Genomic DNA, 12,796 nt, shown 5'->3' on the forward strand with positions numbered 1-12,796 from the left:
TGTCGAAGATTTCAACAGCATCAAAAGAACTCGGACCAATATTATTGAAAAACATGGCTTGGATGAGTGGTGTGACGGTGTTGGCAACCTCATCTCTGGCTCCTTCAAGCTTCTTAATTTTGTTGACCAAGACGTCGAATTGAGCCTAAGATTTGATTTGCGATCTGCACGAATGGATCACATCAATGACTATGCAAGCTAGAAGACAAGAATGGTTTGAAGTTTCAGCTATAAGTACCTTCGACATCTTTCAGAGCCGAGTCCCTTTGTTTGGTCAATTCGCCCTTGTCTTTTTCCAGAGCTTTGATTCACTTTTCTAGCTCGGATATTTTGGCAGCTTGCACTGTATTATTTTCCATTGGTTAATTACATATGGATAGCGGCTTGAAGTAATTCAGACAGGAATAAAGGTTACCTTTGGATGAACCGCTTAGCTCGAAGTTGGAATCTTGGAGCTCGGCGATTCGGTCCCTAAGATCATGCTCAGTTTTTTTGGCAAGATCCTTGGCTTCACGAAGTTGGGCTCTAGTAGCTTCCAGGGTTCCAAGGTGGGGAACCATTTTCTCGAGGGTTGCTGTTTTTGCTTCATTCCTAAGATGGATTCTCTGCATTGCAAGTTCATCTTCATTCAGTAAAGTGGTCGACATGATGATTAAGGCTATGTATAAAGAGACATACATTTACAAGACGAGTGGCCTGATCGAGTGTCTTCATCAGCAAAGACACTTCCTCGTCTTCCTTCTGTTTATTTATCACAATTCCTTGTGACCGCATTTCATCATCCCACCATTTAACTAAGATGGGTGGGCGAGAATCTTCAGCTGATCGTATCCGAAGGACTTCTTTTTCGTCACCGATCATTGGGCCTTACGTATTCATGGACGATGATAAAACAATTGAAGAAAGTTTGTCGGATCAGAACGGATTTAGAAAAGTTGTTTACCTGTTATTACTTCTGGTCGAGGACGAGCAGGCCCTTGCACCCTACCAGGTGAATTGGACTTTTGGTTGGTGTTGGTATCTTTCTGGGGAGGGCTGTTTGCTTGAGCCTCTACTTTCGGGATGTCTTCATTTCGCTCTGTACCCGACTGGTTTCCAGACGGGGGCTCCTGATCAACACTGACCTCAGCTTCGGCCGACTAGTTTCCAATCGGGGGCTCGTTGCTGGCTTCTACATTGTCGGTTGCTGGTTGATTACTACTCGGGCGATCTTCGGCAGTCGGCCCGGTTTCTGTTGTAGGACCAGTCTCCTCGCCAGTCGGTTCAAGGTCTTTTCCATGCAAATTTGAGATATGCTATTAACACTACTTCAATGGTGAGAGATCGGCGATACAGGGGAAAATGCTAAATGACATGTACCTGGATGACTTCCTGATTTTCGGTATAGGACGACTGGATGTTTTCTTCTTCGGGTTAGCATGTCTTGGCTGTTTTCCAGTGACCTCTTTGTTGCCAGCCTTTTCAACATCGTCACCTTCATCGTCACTCAGAACTAATTTCCTCTTACGAGAGTCTGACTGGTTAGACGGCTTCGAGGTGTTTGGTTGAGCATTGGACCGGATTTTTGGCCCTCCACTAGCCTGACCAGCCTACCGACGAGGTGAGTGGCGTTGAGCGATCGGAGGATCAGACTTCATCAAGGCAAACTCCTGTGCATGACATTTCAAGTTTTCGATCAGCCTTGCAGAAGATAAAAGGATGTTTTGAGAAAGGCCGAGATGTTTGATACATACCGGTGGAGGAGGGTCGAAAGCATTATATGGCACCACTGGCAACAGGTGTGAATAGCTGACCACGATAGAATTTGAGAAGATTTTGTACATTCTCTCCTTCATGATTTTGAACTCAAGAGATTCTGGGTCTTCACGGTTGGGGTCATGTTTTCCATCGAATTCGAAAGCGTGCGGGATCTGTCCTTGATCAGGGCCAGCCGGCTCTTGATAAAATGTCGGGTGATTTGTTCCCCTTGCAGACCCTGCTCCTTCAGCTTTAGCATGTGATCCATCAGAGAAAGTGCTTGGGCAGCCTCATCTCCCATTGGAAGCGAGTTCCAGGTATCTTGATATACTGGAGGAAGGCAGGAGTACTCGAGAAGTGCTGGTTCAGGATTTTGCACATAAAACCAATTCGCATGCCAACCCTTGTTCGAGGTTTTGAAAGGCATGGAGAAGTATTTCCGGCTCAAAGTTCCCCTTAATTGAAAACCGGCTCCCCCAACAACACACGGCTTGCTTTTGTTTGGTTGGGGCTTGAGGAAGAAGATGCGGCGGAATAAAGCAAAATGCAGTCTAATACCCAGGAAAGCTTCGCAGGCATGGATGAAATTGGCAATATGAACTATGGAATTGGGGTTCAGATGATGCAAGCTAATCCCGTAAAACTCCAGAATTCCCCTGAAGAACTTTGAGGTTGGGAGAGAAAAACAACCGTAAAAGAAATGGGAGAATACAACGACCTCGTGTGTATCCGGGGTCGGAAATGTTTTGCCGTACGCCGGACACCAGCCGATGATCTCCTTCGCCGTAAGAACACCGTGCGCCACCATCTCCTTCAAGTTTTCCTCCGTAACATCAGAAGGCGCCCACTGACTTTCGAAGCTTTCTCTCTCCTCCGCCATGGATGCGAGTTAGATGACGCGATTTGATTTGGAAGTGGCTGGGAATGGATGGGAGATCGATGCGGTGGTTGCGTGGAAGATTTTTTGTCGAAGCTGTGAAGTTCTAGAGAGATGGATTGGAGTGGATTTGTGAACCCTAGCTTTCGCTGGTGTGGTTTTGCACTGTAGCAGAAAATGGGGAAAGTGGCGAAGGTTTCGGCGGGGAAGACGAAGCAGCACCCTGTTTTCAGCGTTATTTCGCTAGGGTATCGGGAGGTACTAATGGGCCTGGGCCTAAACAGTACTTTCAGCCCAATTTTGTTATCAGCGTGGCTAGTTGTTATCCTTGGGGACTTAGGCATTTGTTTTTGCTTTGGCAACACTTGGTCATGATAGAATAGCCCAATGCTGTTAAAATCCTTTTTGATGCAGTTAGATAGTTCTTTGGAATTACTACAATGCAAATAAAAAGGTGCCCAACAGAAAAGTGTTATACTAATTTTGTAGGCCTTTTTCGGCTACAAAGCTGTTCGGGTCTTATTGAGATGACTGGTTTTGAATAGTCATTCTCTTGGCATTTTATATGCTTACTTTGGTAATGGCGTGAGTAATAGCTTAGGCTATTTAGACACGTCGTTTATCATGCTTTATACCATATTTGATGGATCTTTTTGAGAGTTCTTACTTGGATTTTTGTCATATGTGTTGATTAATAGACCTTTAGAGTGTTACTCACTCGAGCCTCTTTTATATCTCCTTTTTGGCGTATCAAGGCTAAAGCAGTCGGCTGGATGTTTTATCAGACACCGCATATGCTTAGCTATAGATTCCTTGGATGATTCGGTTGTAAAACCACTCGGATGGATGTTCATATGCACTTTGACTATGTGTTTATTTTTGATTTAACTAATCACATAGTTGGGGGCTACACCTAATTAGGTGCATCTAGTCGATGCACTTGATTTTTTCTATTTTTAGCCCTTCACAGTTTTGATTTTGGTACTCGGGACACCAAGGCAGAAGAAGTTGAAGCACTTAGATTATCATTTTGAACTACGAGAGAAGACTATTTCGTCGATTGTAAAGGTCTCAGGGGCTACTGTGGAGATTATGGATACCCCATACCTACACGGCATGTATATCCGACTGGGTATGGGGTGCCATATATAGATAGAATATCTTTAAAGGGACTCGGGTTAAATTCCAAACTTGTATGTCAATGAAATATCCGGGATCCTAGTTGGTTACGATTGTATTTTATCTATAACTACCTATTCCGTTAGGGATATGGGTTGTACTTTGTGATACGGACCCCTTCCCCTATATAAGGAGGGGTCCGAGTGCCTCTTGGGGTACGATTTTTCTCTCAGATCATACGATCAATACTACACTCGGCGCATCAATCCCCGGATAGGAGTAGGGTATTACTTCTTATTAAGAAGGCCTGAACCTGTATAAAATTCATTGTCTCTAAACCCATCCACTTTTCCAGCTTGATAGCCACCCCCTTTTAGTATTGCCGAAATCTTGTTTCGACAATACGCAGCCCATTCTTGCTGCCCATAAAGGCAAAAACTGAGGGAGAAAATCTAAATCGATATCAAAAACAAATACATTATGCTAGAATAGAAGCGTGGCGTCAAAATCAGAAGCCTTCCGTCCAAATCACCGCCGAGGATGCCAGAAACAAGACTCACCACGAAGGAATGCACCCGTTGACGCAACAATGGCTCACCTCGCCTCGGTCTCCTCTCGATGGGCCGCTGCACCGAGGAGCTCCCCACCGGCCAGGTCTCCTCCACCTTGGACTTGGGGGTAGTGATGGAGTCCACGCCTGAAGTGGTCTGCAAGTGCGCAGCTACAGGTCACCTTCTCGTCTACCGTAACGGCCTCCGGAAAGACCTCAATAACTCATGGCGCGCGTAGGCACCACAGCCAGATCCATCGGCCAGGGGAGGTCGAGGTGGCGCCATACCCAGATTTGGAGCTCACTGGCGGAGGCAGCAGCCATTGATGCATGCAGATGACATGGGAGGTTGCGAGTGGGCAGGATACGGATGGGGACGATGAGCAGAAGCTACTGTTTTACTTACGGCCGTGGAAGCTTGGTTAACCGGACGGGGGTCGACGACGTATACGACATCCGGGACCGAGAGGATGGCGAGTACGAACTACGGAGTGAGAAACGGTGGCTATGGGCTCTGCCATACTGCCATGTGTGTGAGCAAGCGGGACCTACCTATACGTTGAAAACGAGATGAGGGTCTACTTGAATGGCCAGGGGCATTTGTGGAATTGGGATAATGGCCGATTCCTATAAGAGCAAGGTCAATAGTACCGCCCACTACTAGCTCCAAATCATCTATAGCCAATGTAATAGTCAATTCATACAATAGTTGCTTACTATACTATTAATACCTGGTCTCACCTGTCATACACACATTACATCTTGAAGTCCGTGCTGCAGCTGGCTACAGATCTGTAGCCCGCTGCTCTTCTCTCTCTTCCTTTATCTCTTTAAAATATGTTTATAGCTGGCTTATAGACTGCTATTGTACCTGCTCTAAGGGACTGAAGGGAGTAGGTACATTTACTATCAATCCTAACTGCATAATGAATCATTGCCTCCTAACCTCCAAAGACACTTGTCATGCAGGGAAGTAGGGTGCATATGCACCTAGGTTCATATTGTCCAACTCCTATATATATATATATATATATATATATATATATATATATATATATATATATATATACACACGTGTGTGTATGTATGTATGTATGGGGGCACCATGGTAAGAAATACACAAATTCGTCCAAGTTTTTCAAAATTTTCAAATTGTGAGTATATATCTAGTTATAAGTATTCGATTCATACCTATACCTAGCAACAAAACAACTCAAATTTAACTATATTTCACAATCCAATATTACATACCTAACTAATTATATGTTTGGATGCTATATACCTACAATCAAAATCTAATAAAAATATGTTCAAATTCAGTTCAAACTTGTTTTGAGCTAGTTAGTAAAGTAGTTAATGTTAATACCTAAACATTTAGAAAAATTTCATACTCATTTGAATTGAGTAAATACTCAATTTGAATCATGGAGCCCGGGCACCATGGAGCACCAAACAAATTTACACGTTAATACCAATCTCCATGTGTGACTTCACCCATCCTAGGTATTCCAAAATTTCGAAATACGAGTATTCCACATCTAATTGATGAAGTAATGATAATTAAATATCATCGTCCTCAATCGTACAAATAAATAGTAAGAATCTATAGAAAGAAAATAATACCTTACACAATATACGTGTGTATTCCTACTAACCGAACAATCTAAATATAGGTGTCTACTACTATTTCAATTAATTTTCCACTCCTCTCGTAACTAAGAGCAAGTTTAATAGTAAAGCTGGTACAGCATCCTAGCTTGCCTCAGAGCCCGTGCACGCATCAGCACCAGCGAATTCAATCAGCACCAGCCATGAGCGAATCTCACTGTTCCTGGGCCCCGGCCAGCAGGTGGTGCGTCCATTTCGTCTCTGCGTCCTTATCGCGTCACACGATCTCGTCGCGAACGACGGATCGATCGCGCGTGGGTTATCTCGTTCCTCTTGGTTCAGTGCATGGTGGCAAGCGCCAGGGACAAAGCGGCGACGAGGAGGACGACAAGGTGGTGCAGCGGCGCAGCCGCGTTGGCCTGGTCGCCTGCGAGGTACACCATGGTGTCGTTCATCAGGGGCAGCCCAGCCGAGCTCTGCCCGGCCGACTTCACACTGTAGGTGACAAAAGGAAACGAACCGTCAGAATTAATAACCAACCTAGTGCAAGAAAAAAAATATGTACACATTGTGAGAAAAAAAAAAAAACAGGCTCCGTGAGAAATTTTGCGTGGAAGGAATCGGCATCTAGCATGACGAGGCTAACTAGCGTAGGAATACATGACGTCCAGGACCGTGCCGACTTATTTCGTGGACCATCCAGATGGTTGCGGCGGCAGATGAAAGCGGCTGCCTCTTGCGCGTACCGACGAGCTAGCCAGTGTCACGTTTCGGTTCCGGAGTACCGCTGCATCGGCTAGCTTACAAGACGGCATGAACGCGGACTCGATCGGACGGGGACGCGGTTAGGTTGTTGGCCGGCCGGCTGGCTCATCCGTGTGTGCGCGTCTCCGGAGTCGCACCGCACGGAGCTGCGAAAAGGCGCTTTGCTTTTGCCTTTTGCACGCGACGAAAATGTCGCTTTCCTACCATTTCGCCTAAGCCTAACCCCGTGAAAATGGAAAATTTGCATTACTTCCGGATGCATGCCTGTTGAGAGTTGAGACGGTTCACGAAGCAGCAGGTTGTGACGGATATGATGCGTGTACGTAATATACCTCGTTGTGCTGGGGCAGAAGGTGATGGTGTAGGCGGTGTCGCTGCCGGGGCAGGTGAAGGTGGAAGTGGCATCGTCGTAGGCGTAGCTGTAGGACCTCGGGCACGCGTTCTTGAAGAACTGCGAGTACGCCGACGGCCGGCAGGTGTTGGGATTGCCGTACTCGCCGCTGCAGCAGTACTGCGCCGACCCGAACGCCTCGCACGCGCTCCTGCAAGCCACGCCGCCCGACGCCGACGCCGGCGCCACGCGTAGGTCAGCCGGGCACGCGCCGTTCAGGTCCACCAAGCACCCTGTCGGCTCGCAGTTGCCGCCCGCCGCTGCACCCTGCGGCGCCACGAGCATGGGCAGGTTGTAACCGTCGACCAGGCTGACGTCGTAGAAGTCCATCCCGCCGCTACCGTCCATCGTGAACTCGGCCAGCGTCGCGGGAGGGGCCGCGCCTCCGCCGGCGCAGTCCTGCCGGCCGGAGCCGCAGTCCCCGGTCACGCAGGTGAACTTCCCAGCGTCGTCGGTGGAGCAGAGTGTGCGGCCCCAGAGCCGGCCCGACCACCCTGTCGGCACCGACATAGTCCGCGACTGCCTCGGCGCAAGCACGTAGCCGGTGCTGTCCATCCCGGCCGAGCCGGCGCTGGACAGGATCCCCGGCCACACAGTGTACTCGCAGTTGTTGGTGATGACGAACGACTTAGACGCGGCATCTGATCAAACCATCAACGATGAAAGGAAGAAAGACACAAGCTGAGCAAACGGAAGAAACGAATCACGCGGCCGTGAAGAACCGATTGGTTAGTAGCTTACCACGAACTGAGATGAAGAAGACGACGACGGAGACGAGAGCTGGGAGCGCTCGTCCGGCCATCGATGATGTTAGTGACCGGTCTGGTTAGGAGAGAAACGCAAGTTTTGGTACTATCGGGCGGGATTCAGAGGAATGGGCATGCGCCTGGAATTTATAAGCTGGACAAACCTAGTATTAGCCCCGTTATTTTCTCCAACAAAAGTTTTGTGCGAAAACTTTCTATATGGAATCTACTAAAAAATATCATATAAATATATTTTCCAAGTTTGTAATAATTAAAACTTAATTAATCATACGTTAATATTACCTCGTTTTGCGTAAAACACTTAATCTTTATCTTCATCTACATGAATTTCAAACACCATCTAAAGTTGGTTTTCTGACGGTCTGACATCCTACTTACATTTTTAGCCTTGCTATTTCGCAGGCAATTGAAATTTTGTAATCCATCAGTCGATTTTCTTAGCCGTTGGATAGCTTAACGATTCGCGTGGGTCATTGGGTCTGATCTGATATTGTGATAACGGGTTGATTTTTTTGGCCCGTTAACATGTGGGCTAAAAACTGGAAGAGACCGGGAGGGGAGAGAGTTTGTCGTTTGAGATCCCTCTGTGCCGTTTCCCCCAACCAACTCCGCGATTTCGACTTCTGCTTCGCCAGTGAGAGGTGAGACGCCGGTGGACGACTCCTCCGTAGAGGAAGCTCCGGGAGTACGAAAACTGTAGAGGAATAGCGCAGCCTGCTAGTAGGCCAGGTGGTGTCCTTGGCGGTGGGGATCGTGAAGGTGCTGAGCCACTTGCCAGAGTGCTTCATTGTTCCTAGGCTTGCAGATCTTCTCCACCCAATTCCCCCCATCTCCACTGCCGCGCTCCGAGGTACCATACCGTGTTCTCAGCCCCCCTCTCTCTCGTCTTCTTTGTCCCCCCCCTCCCCGAGGCACCATAAAGGGTTCGGCTTGGAGGATGGGTGGACATTGCACAGGTGGAGGATGTTGAAATTTTTGTGTTCTATATGTTTGTATTGCAACTGTAGGACATTACAGACAAAAATTTATGAAAGATCCATCTCTATTTTTTTTGTTGCTTTTTTTAAAGAACATTGAGGGATAGATTCCCCACCTGAATTTCATAAACTATCATAAGAGGGGGTTTACACAAAGTTTCTAGTTACAAAATACAGATTACATATCCTATGTAACTATACAGTTGATCCCCACTTACTATAGTTAATACTAATTTTCTGTCATATTGTGCAGCCAAGTCACCACTTATCTTTTAGCCTTTCGATTGCTGTCAAGATACGTTATCAGCCGTACGATCGCAGCTCAATTAAGCACAGCCCACTTCATCCACCAAACAGCCCACGAGCGGCCCCCTTAATTAATCCAACGACGGTTCAGTGCTCCACTCCACCTCCTTCCCATGACAGCGGCATTGTGCATACTTCCAATCATCGAATAGCTAACACCCCCTAGCATTCACCGTCTCCTTTATTTTCTCCGTGTTCGGTGTTCCCCGCCTGAAACGGCCGCCCCTCTTCCTCACATCCTATTACTATCAATCTGAATAGAATATTACTCTTTCCTCTTCTTCCAGCGAGAACCACACTACATCAATTCGTTAAACAACTCTCTAATGGAGATCATCCTCTCATCTGTGCTTCCGGTTGGAATTGGCTTCATTTGGCCTGCATCCAAGCAGCAGTCCTAAAGGATCAACGACATATATATTCAGTGACTCTCCCACTTGGATGAATGTCCAGTGTGTATGTCACCTCACAAGAACCACGTATTATCCCCGTCGGCATCCCAATATTTGATCTGCGAGAGGCATGGCTTTCAGCAGATGGCCATGCGGTGGCAAAGCACCTATACAAGGTTGGTGCCAAACTTCTACGCTTGCTGATTTTGATTTATGTTTACCTCTGTTTTAACTGTAGTACTGCCTCCCATGGCCGTGATTTTTTTTTAATGTTTCTGCTTTCTCTGATTGACAAAGACTTTTATCAAAGATATTTCACTCTGCATCATTAGATATACATACTCCAAATCAGCAAGTATATGACGAAAAAGAAATTAAAGCATTCTTCATTCCGTTTGATTACAGTTTCTTTCTAAGGAATTTTCTGCTCTACTTTTCAGGTACCCCTTACCAGAAATGTTATTCCCCATATGGCAATGTATTTTAATTGGATTGGCATTTTTTTTGTGCATGGTACCGATGGTAAGTTTTCTTCGGAGATACTACTTCAATTTTTAATTTGCCATATCTGTTTACCATATGTGCTCTTACTGTTGATTTACATACTGAAAAGGATGTATATTTTGCACTCATCTTGAGTGATTTTGGTTTTATATTTCCAGTTATGCTTTGAACCAGCAAATTATTTGAACATATATAGTTTTTTCTGGCCCCCATCCCCCTCCCAATCATAAAATTCCCCCTCATCAATCTAACGATCTTTCTTCCCCACCAATTCGTATCGACATTCATGATGGATTAATCATTTCCTCTCCCACCAATTTGAAGATTTTTTGTTTTATAAATAAATTACATTGTAAGAACATTTTCTACTATTGAGATATACCCTCTCGAAAAAAAACCTCATCTTTTGTTCTTTATTATATAATAATAATAATTTAACTTTCTCCCCTTTTTTACTTCAGATATGGCAACACAGGATGTTTGTTTCTCTTTTGTTTGGTTCATCGCCCGACCAATCTACCCCATATATAGGTATATGGATGCAATTGTAGCGCTCAAAAGCATTTTTTTTCTAAGTGTCATAAATATGAGGAAAGAAGAGATGGCTAAGCTAGAGCTACTTGAGATTCACGATTGGTTCAACGAAAATGGAATGGTCACACACCTCTCAGCCATTATCACTAAGGGAATAAAAAAAAACTACAATCAGAAGTAGTGCCATACTACATTACTACTGTTTCAACTACTTCATATTGTTCATCCCTACAAATAACTGCTTCAATTTTACATTATAAGGACAACAATTCCAGCAACTACAGTATATTTCATATTTTGTAAGTTTTGCTTTCTAAAAGCAGCATTTCTTTATAATTATCTGCAATTTCCCGCAGCAACGCACGGGGTATCTTCTAGTTATCATAGAGAGGAGGAAAGGGTTTTCTTCTAGGAGGTTGGTCCATTTGGCTAAGCAGGGATGGAGTAATTTTTGATAACAAGATTGATGAGGACATCAACACCGTCGATACATCCACGTCCCCCCATATACAGCATGATGGTCCTATTACCCGCGCTCGTGCACGTCAACTAAATTATCAGGTGAGTTCTTTCTTGAGTTCATATTCCTCGTCTTTATACCCCGGAGACGCGTGCACTCGTGTTTTACTCAGGAACGATGGAGAGGATCCAAAGGGAAGAGGATTCGCGCGGGGTGGATTCGGACTGCAGGGCAGCGCCAACTTCTGACGGCCGCCACGACTTCATGTGAACTCCGATTTGGGCGTGCAAGTACTTCATGGAAAGCTTATCAAGTCTACTTTCAAATGGATCCAGCCACATGTCCATATCTCTTCTGGAGCGGCCGCAATTGTCATTTTACTCCCGACTGTTTTCTGTCCATGGTGCTGCGTCACCTCTTTTGGCCCAATAGGCTGTGTATCCAAGTTGGGCCCATTAGGGGCGCGTCCTAGGGTTGGAGCACGACCCTATGGTCGTTCTTCCCCTCTTCTTATACCTCTAGTCGCCGCCAAGAACAGGCGGGTTTTGATGATAGAGATAGCTACTTGCTACCGGCTCGCAGCGCGCGTGTTGGCTAAACCGCCCGTCTGCCTGTAATCGGAACCCCACCATATTGTGTTTGATAGCGAAACTTTCATCTTTATCTAGCAATTTCAGTGCTTGTCCTACTTGTTCTTGCTTGTTCTTCGATTGCTTGCAGGACGAGTGCCCTCGTGGCCGGGTTGACACGCACCACAAGTTCGCGGCGACCATAGGAGACGGTGTATCGGTTGCTAAGGCGCAGCGTCTTTGGACGGTTGTAGTCGGGCCGTGAACGTCGTCTTCATCCAATCGAGTTATCCCTTACCTCTCATCGAAAGATCGGGCCACAAACCCTAGCGGGTTCGCATCAGGTGGTATCAGAGCGTGGTTCATCGGTGAGAGAATTTACCCTTCCCTTCGTCATTAATTTTTTTTTCCTATAGTCCAGAAAAGACCAACAAAAAAAATAGTAGATTAGTTTTCCCGTGATCCTATAGACCATTGTGCCTTTTTACTAGTACTGCTTAGTTAAGGCTTGTTGAGTTTTCGATTGCATCGGTTGTGTTAATTTGCTGGTCTTAGTGTTAGGCGATTAGAGTTTCGAGTTCTTGCCACCACCGCACATCGCCACCTTCATCAATTTTGTCGTCATCACCACCGTCACCACCATCGCAGTCACCCACCAAATCACTTTCTATTTGTGTTTGATCTGTTGCCGATAGCTTTTGTGAGTTGCCTTGTAACCTGCCGCCACTAGAAAGGAAATAGAACCCTGATTCGAGTGACCTTCCTTAAAACAATCATATCTTTTTCATACGGACTCGAAATTAGGCTTATAATATATCCACGGACATCTACAAAAAAAGTTACATCCGTTTCTCCCCCGCTTCGCCGGGTTCGGCAAATTTAAAATCGCCAAATTCCTCTTGCAAAATTCTGTTTTTGTGGCGAGAAGCTTCGGGACCTATTCGCATAGCACTTTGAAAAAATTCTACAAGCTTCATACTTTGTCCGTTTGAGATAAGATTTTCTGTGGTTGGTTCCAGTGTGCTCCTGGTTGTGAAAAAAATATCAAAAAAATAAAATAAAAAAAAAGTTGTGTCTCTCTCCTCAGCACTAGAGAGAGCAAGCAAAAAAAAAAAAAAAAAGAGGATCCAGCGAGCACACCCCACCATTCCCCCTTTGTCACCACCTTCCACCACCGTTTCTTGTTTTCGTTGCTGTTTGGGTTTGTGTTTTGTGGCGTCCTTTGTGGTTAGGCTCGCGT

At 45.7% G+C, this 12,796-nt stretch overlaps 1 protein-coding gene and 1 long non-coding RNA gene across 2 annotated transcripts; one reads left to right on the forward strand and one right to left on the reverse strand.

Annotated features, from left to right (window-relative positions):
• Positions 1–5,726: 5,726 nt before the first annotated feature.
• LOC127764817 (thaumatin-like protein 1b) lies at positions 5,727–7,922 on the reverse strand. The gene is made up of 3 exons (XM_052289743.1): positions 7,789–7,922; positions 6,989–7,688; positions 5,727–6,386 (listed from the first exon to the last, which is right to left on the reverse strand). Exons 1-3 carry the CDS (start codon positions 7,847–7,849, stop codon positions 6,230–6,232), a joined length of 918 nt encoding a protein of 305 aa, XP_052145703.1. The 5' UTR covers positions 7,850–7,922; the 3' UTR covers positions 5,727–6,229.
• A 1,393-nt stretch (positions 7,923–9,315) lies between these two features.
• Positions 9,316–11,711, forward strand: LOC127764819 (uncharacterized). Its single transcript, XR_008015965.1, has 4 exons — positions 9,316–9,665; positions 9,930–10,011; positions 10,455–10,524; positions 10,884–11,711. It is a non-coding gene; the product is annotated as an uncharacterized LOC127764819 (long non-coding RNA).
• Positions 11,712–12,796: the final 1,085 nt, after the last annotated feature.

The sequence above is a fragment of the Oryza glaberrima genome, chromosome 2 (genome assembly GCF_000147395.1).
Source record: "Oryza glaberrima chromosome 2, OglaRS2, whole genome shotgun sequence".
In the NCBI taxonomy this organism is placed as follows: Eukaryota; Viridiplantae; Streptophyta; class Magnoliopsida; order Poales; family Poaceae; genus Oryza; species Oryza glaberrima.

Excerpts from the sequence above, each read along its gene's own strand:
- LOC127764817 (XM_052289743.1), bottom strand. The coding sequence starts at position 7,849 with ATGGCCGGACGAGCGCTCCCAGCTCTCGTCTCCGTCGTCGTCTTCTTC. Across the intron at positions 7,689-7,788 it reads CTTCTTCATCTCAGTTCGTG|ATGCCGCGTCTAAGTCGTTC; the intron begins GTAAGCTACTAA and ends TGGTTTGATCAG. Across the intron at positions 6,387-6,988 it reads TTCTGCCCCAGCACAACGAG|TGTGAAGTCGGCCGGGCAGA; the intron begins GTATATTACGTA and ends TGTCACCTACAG.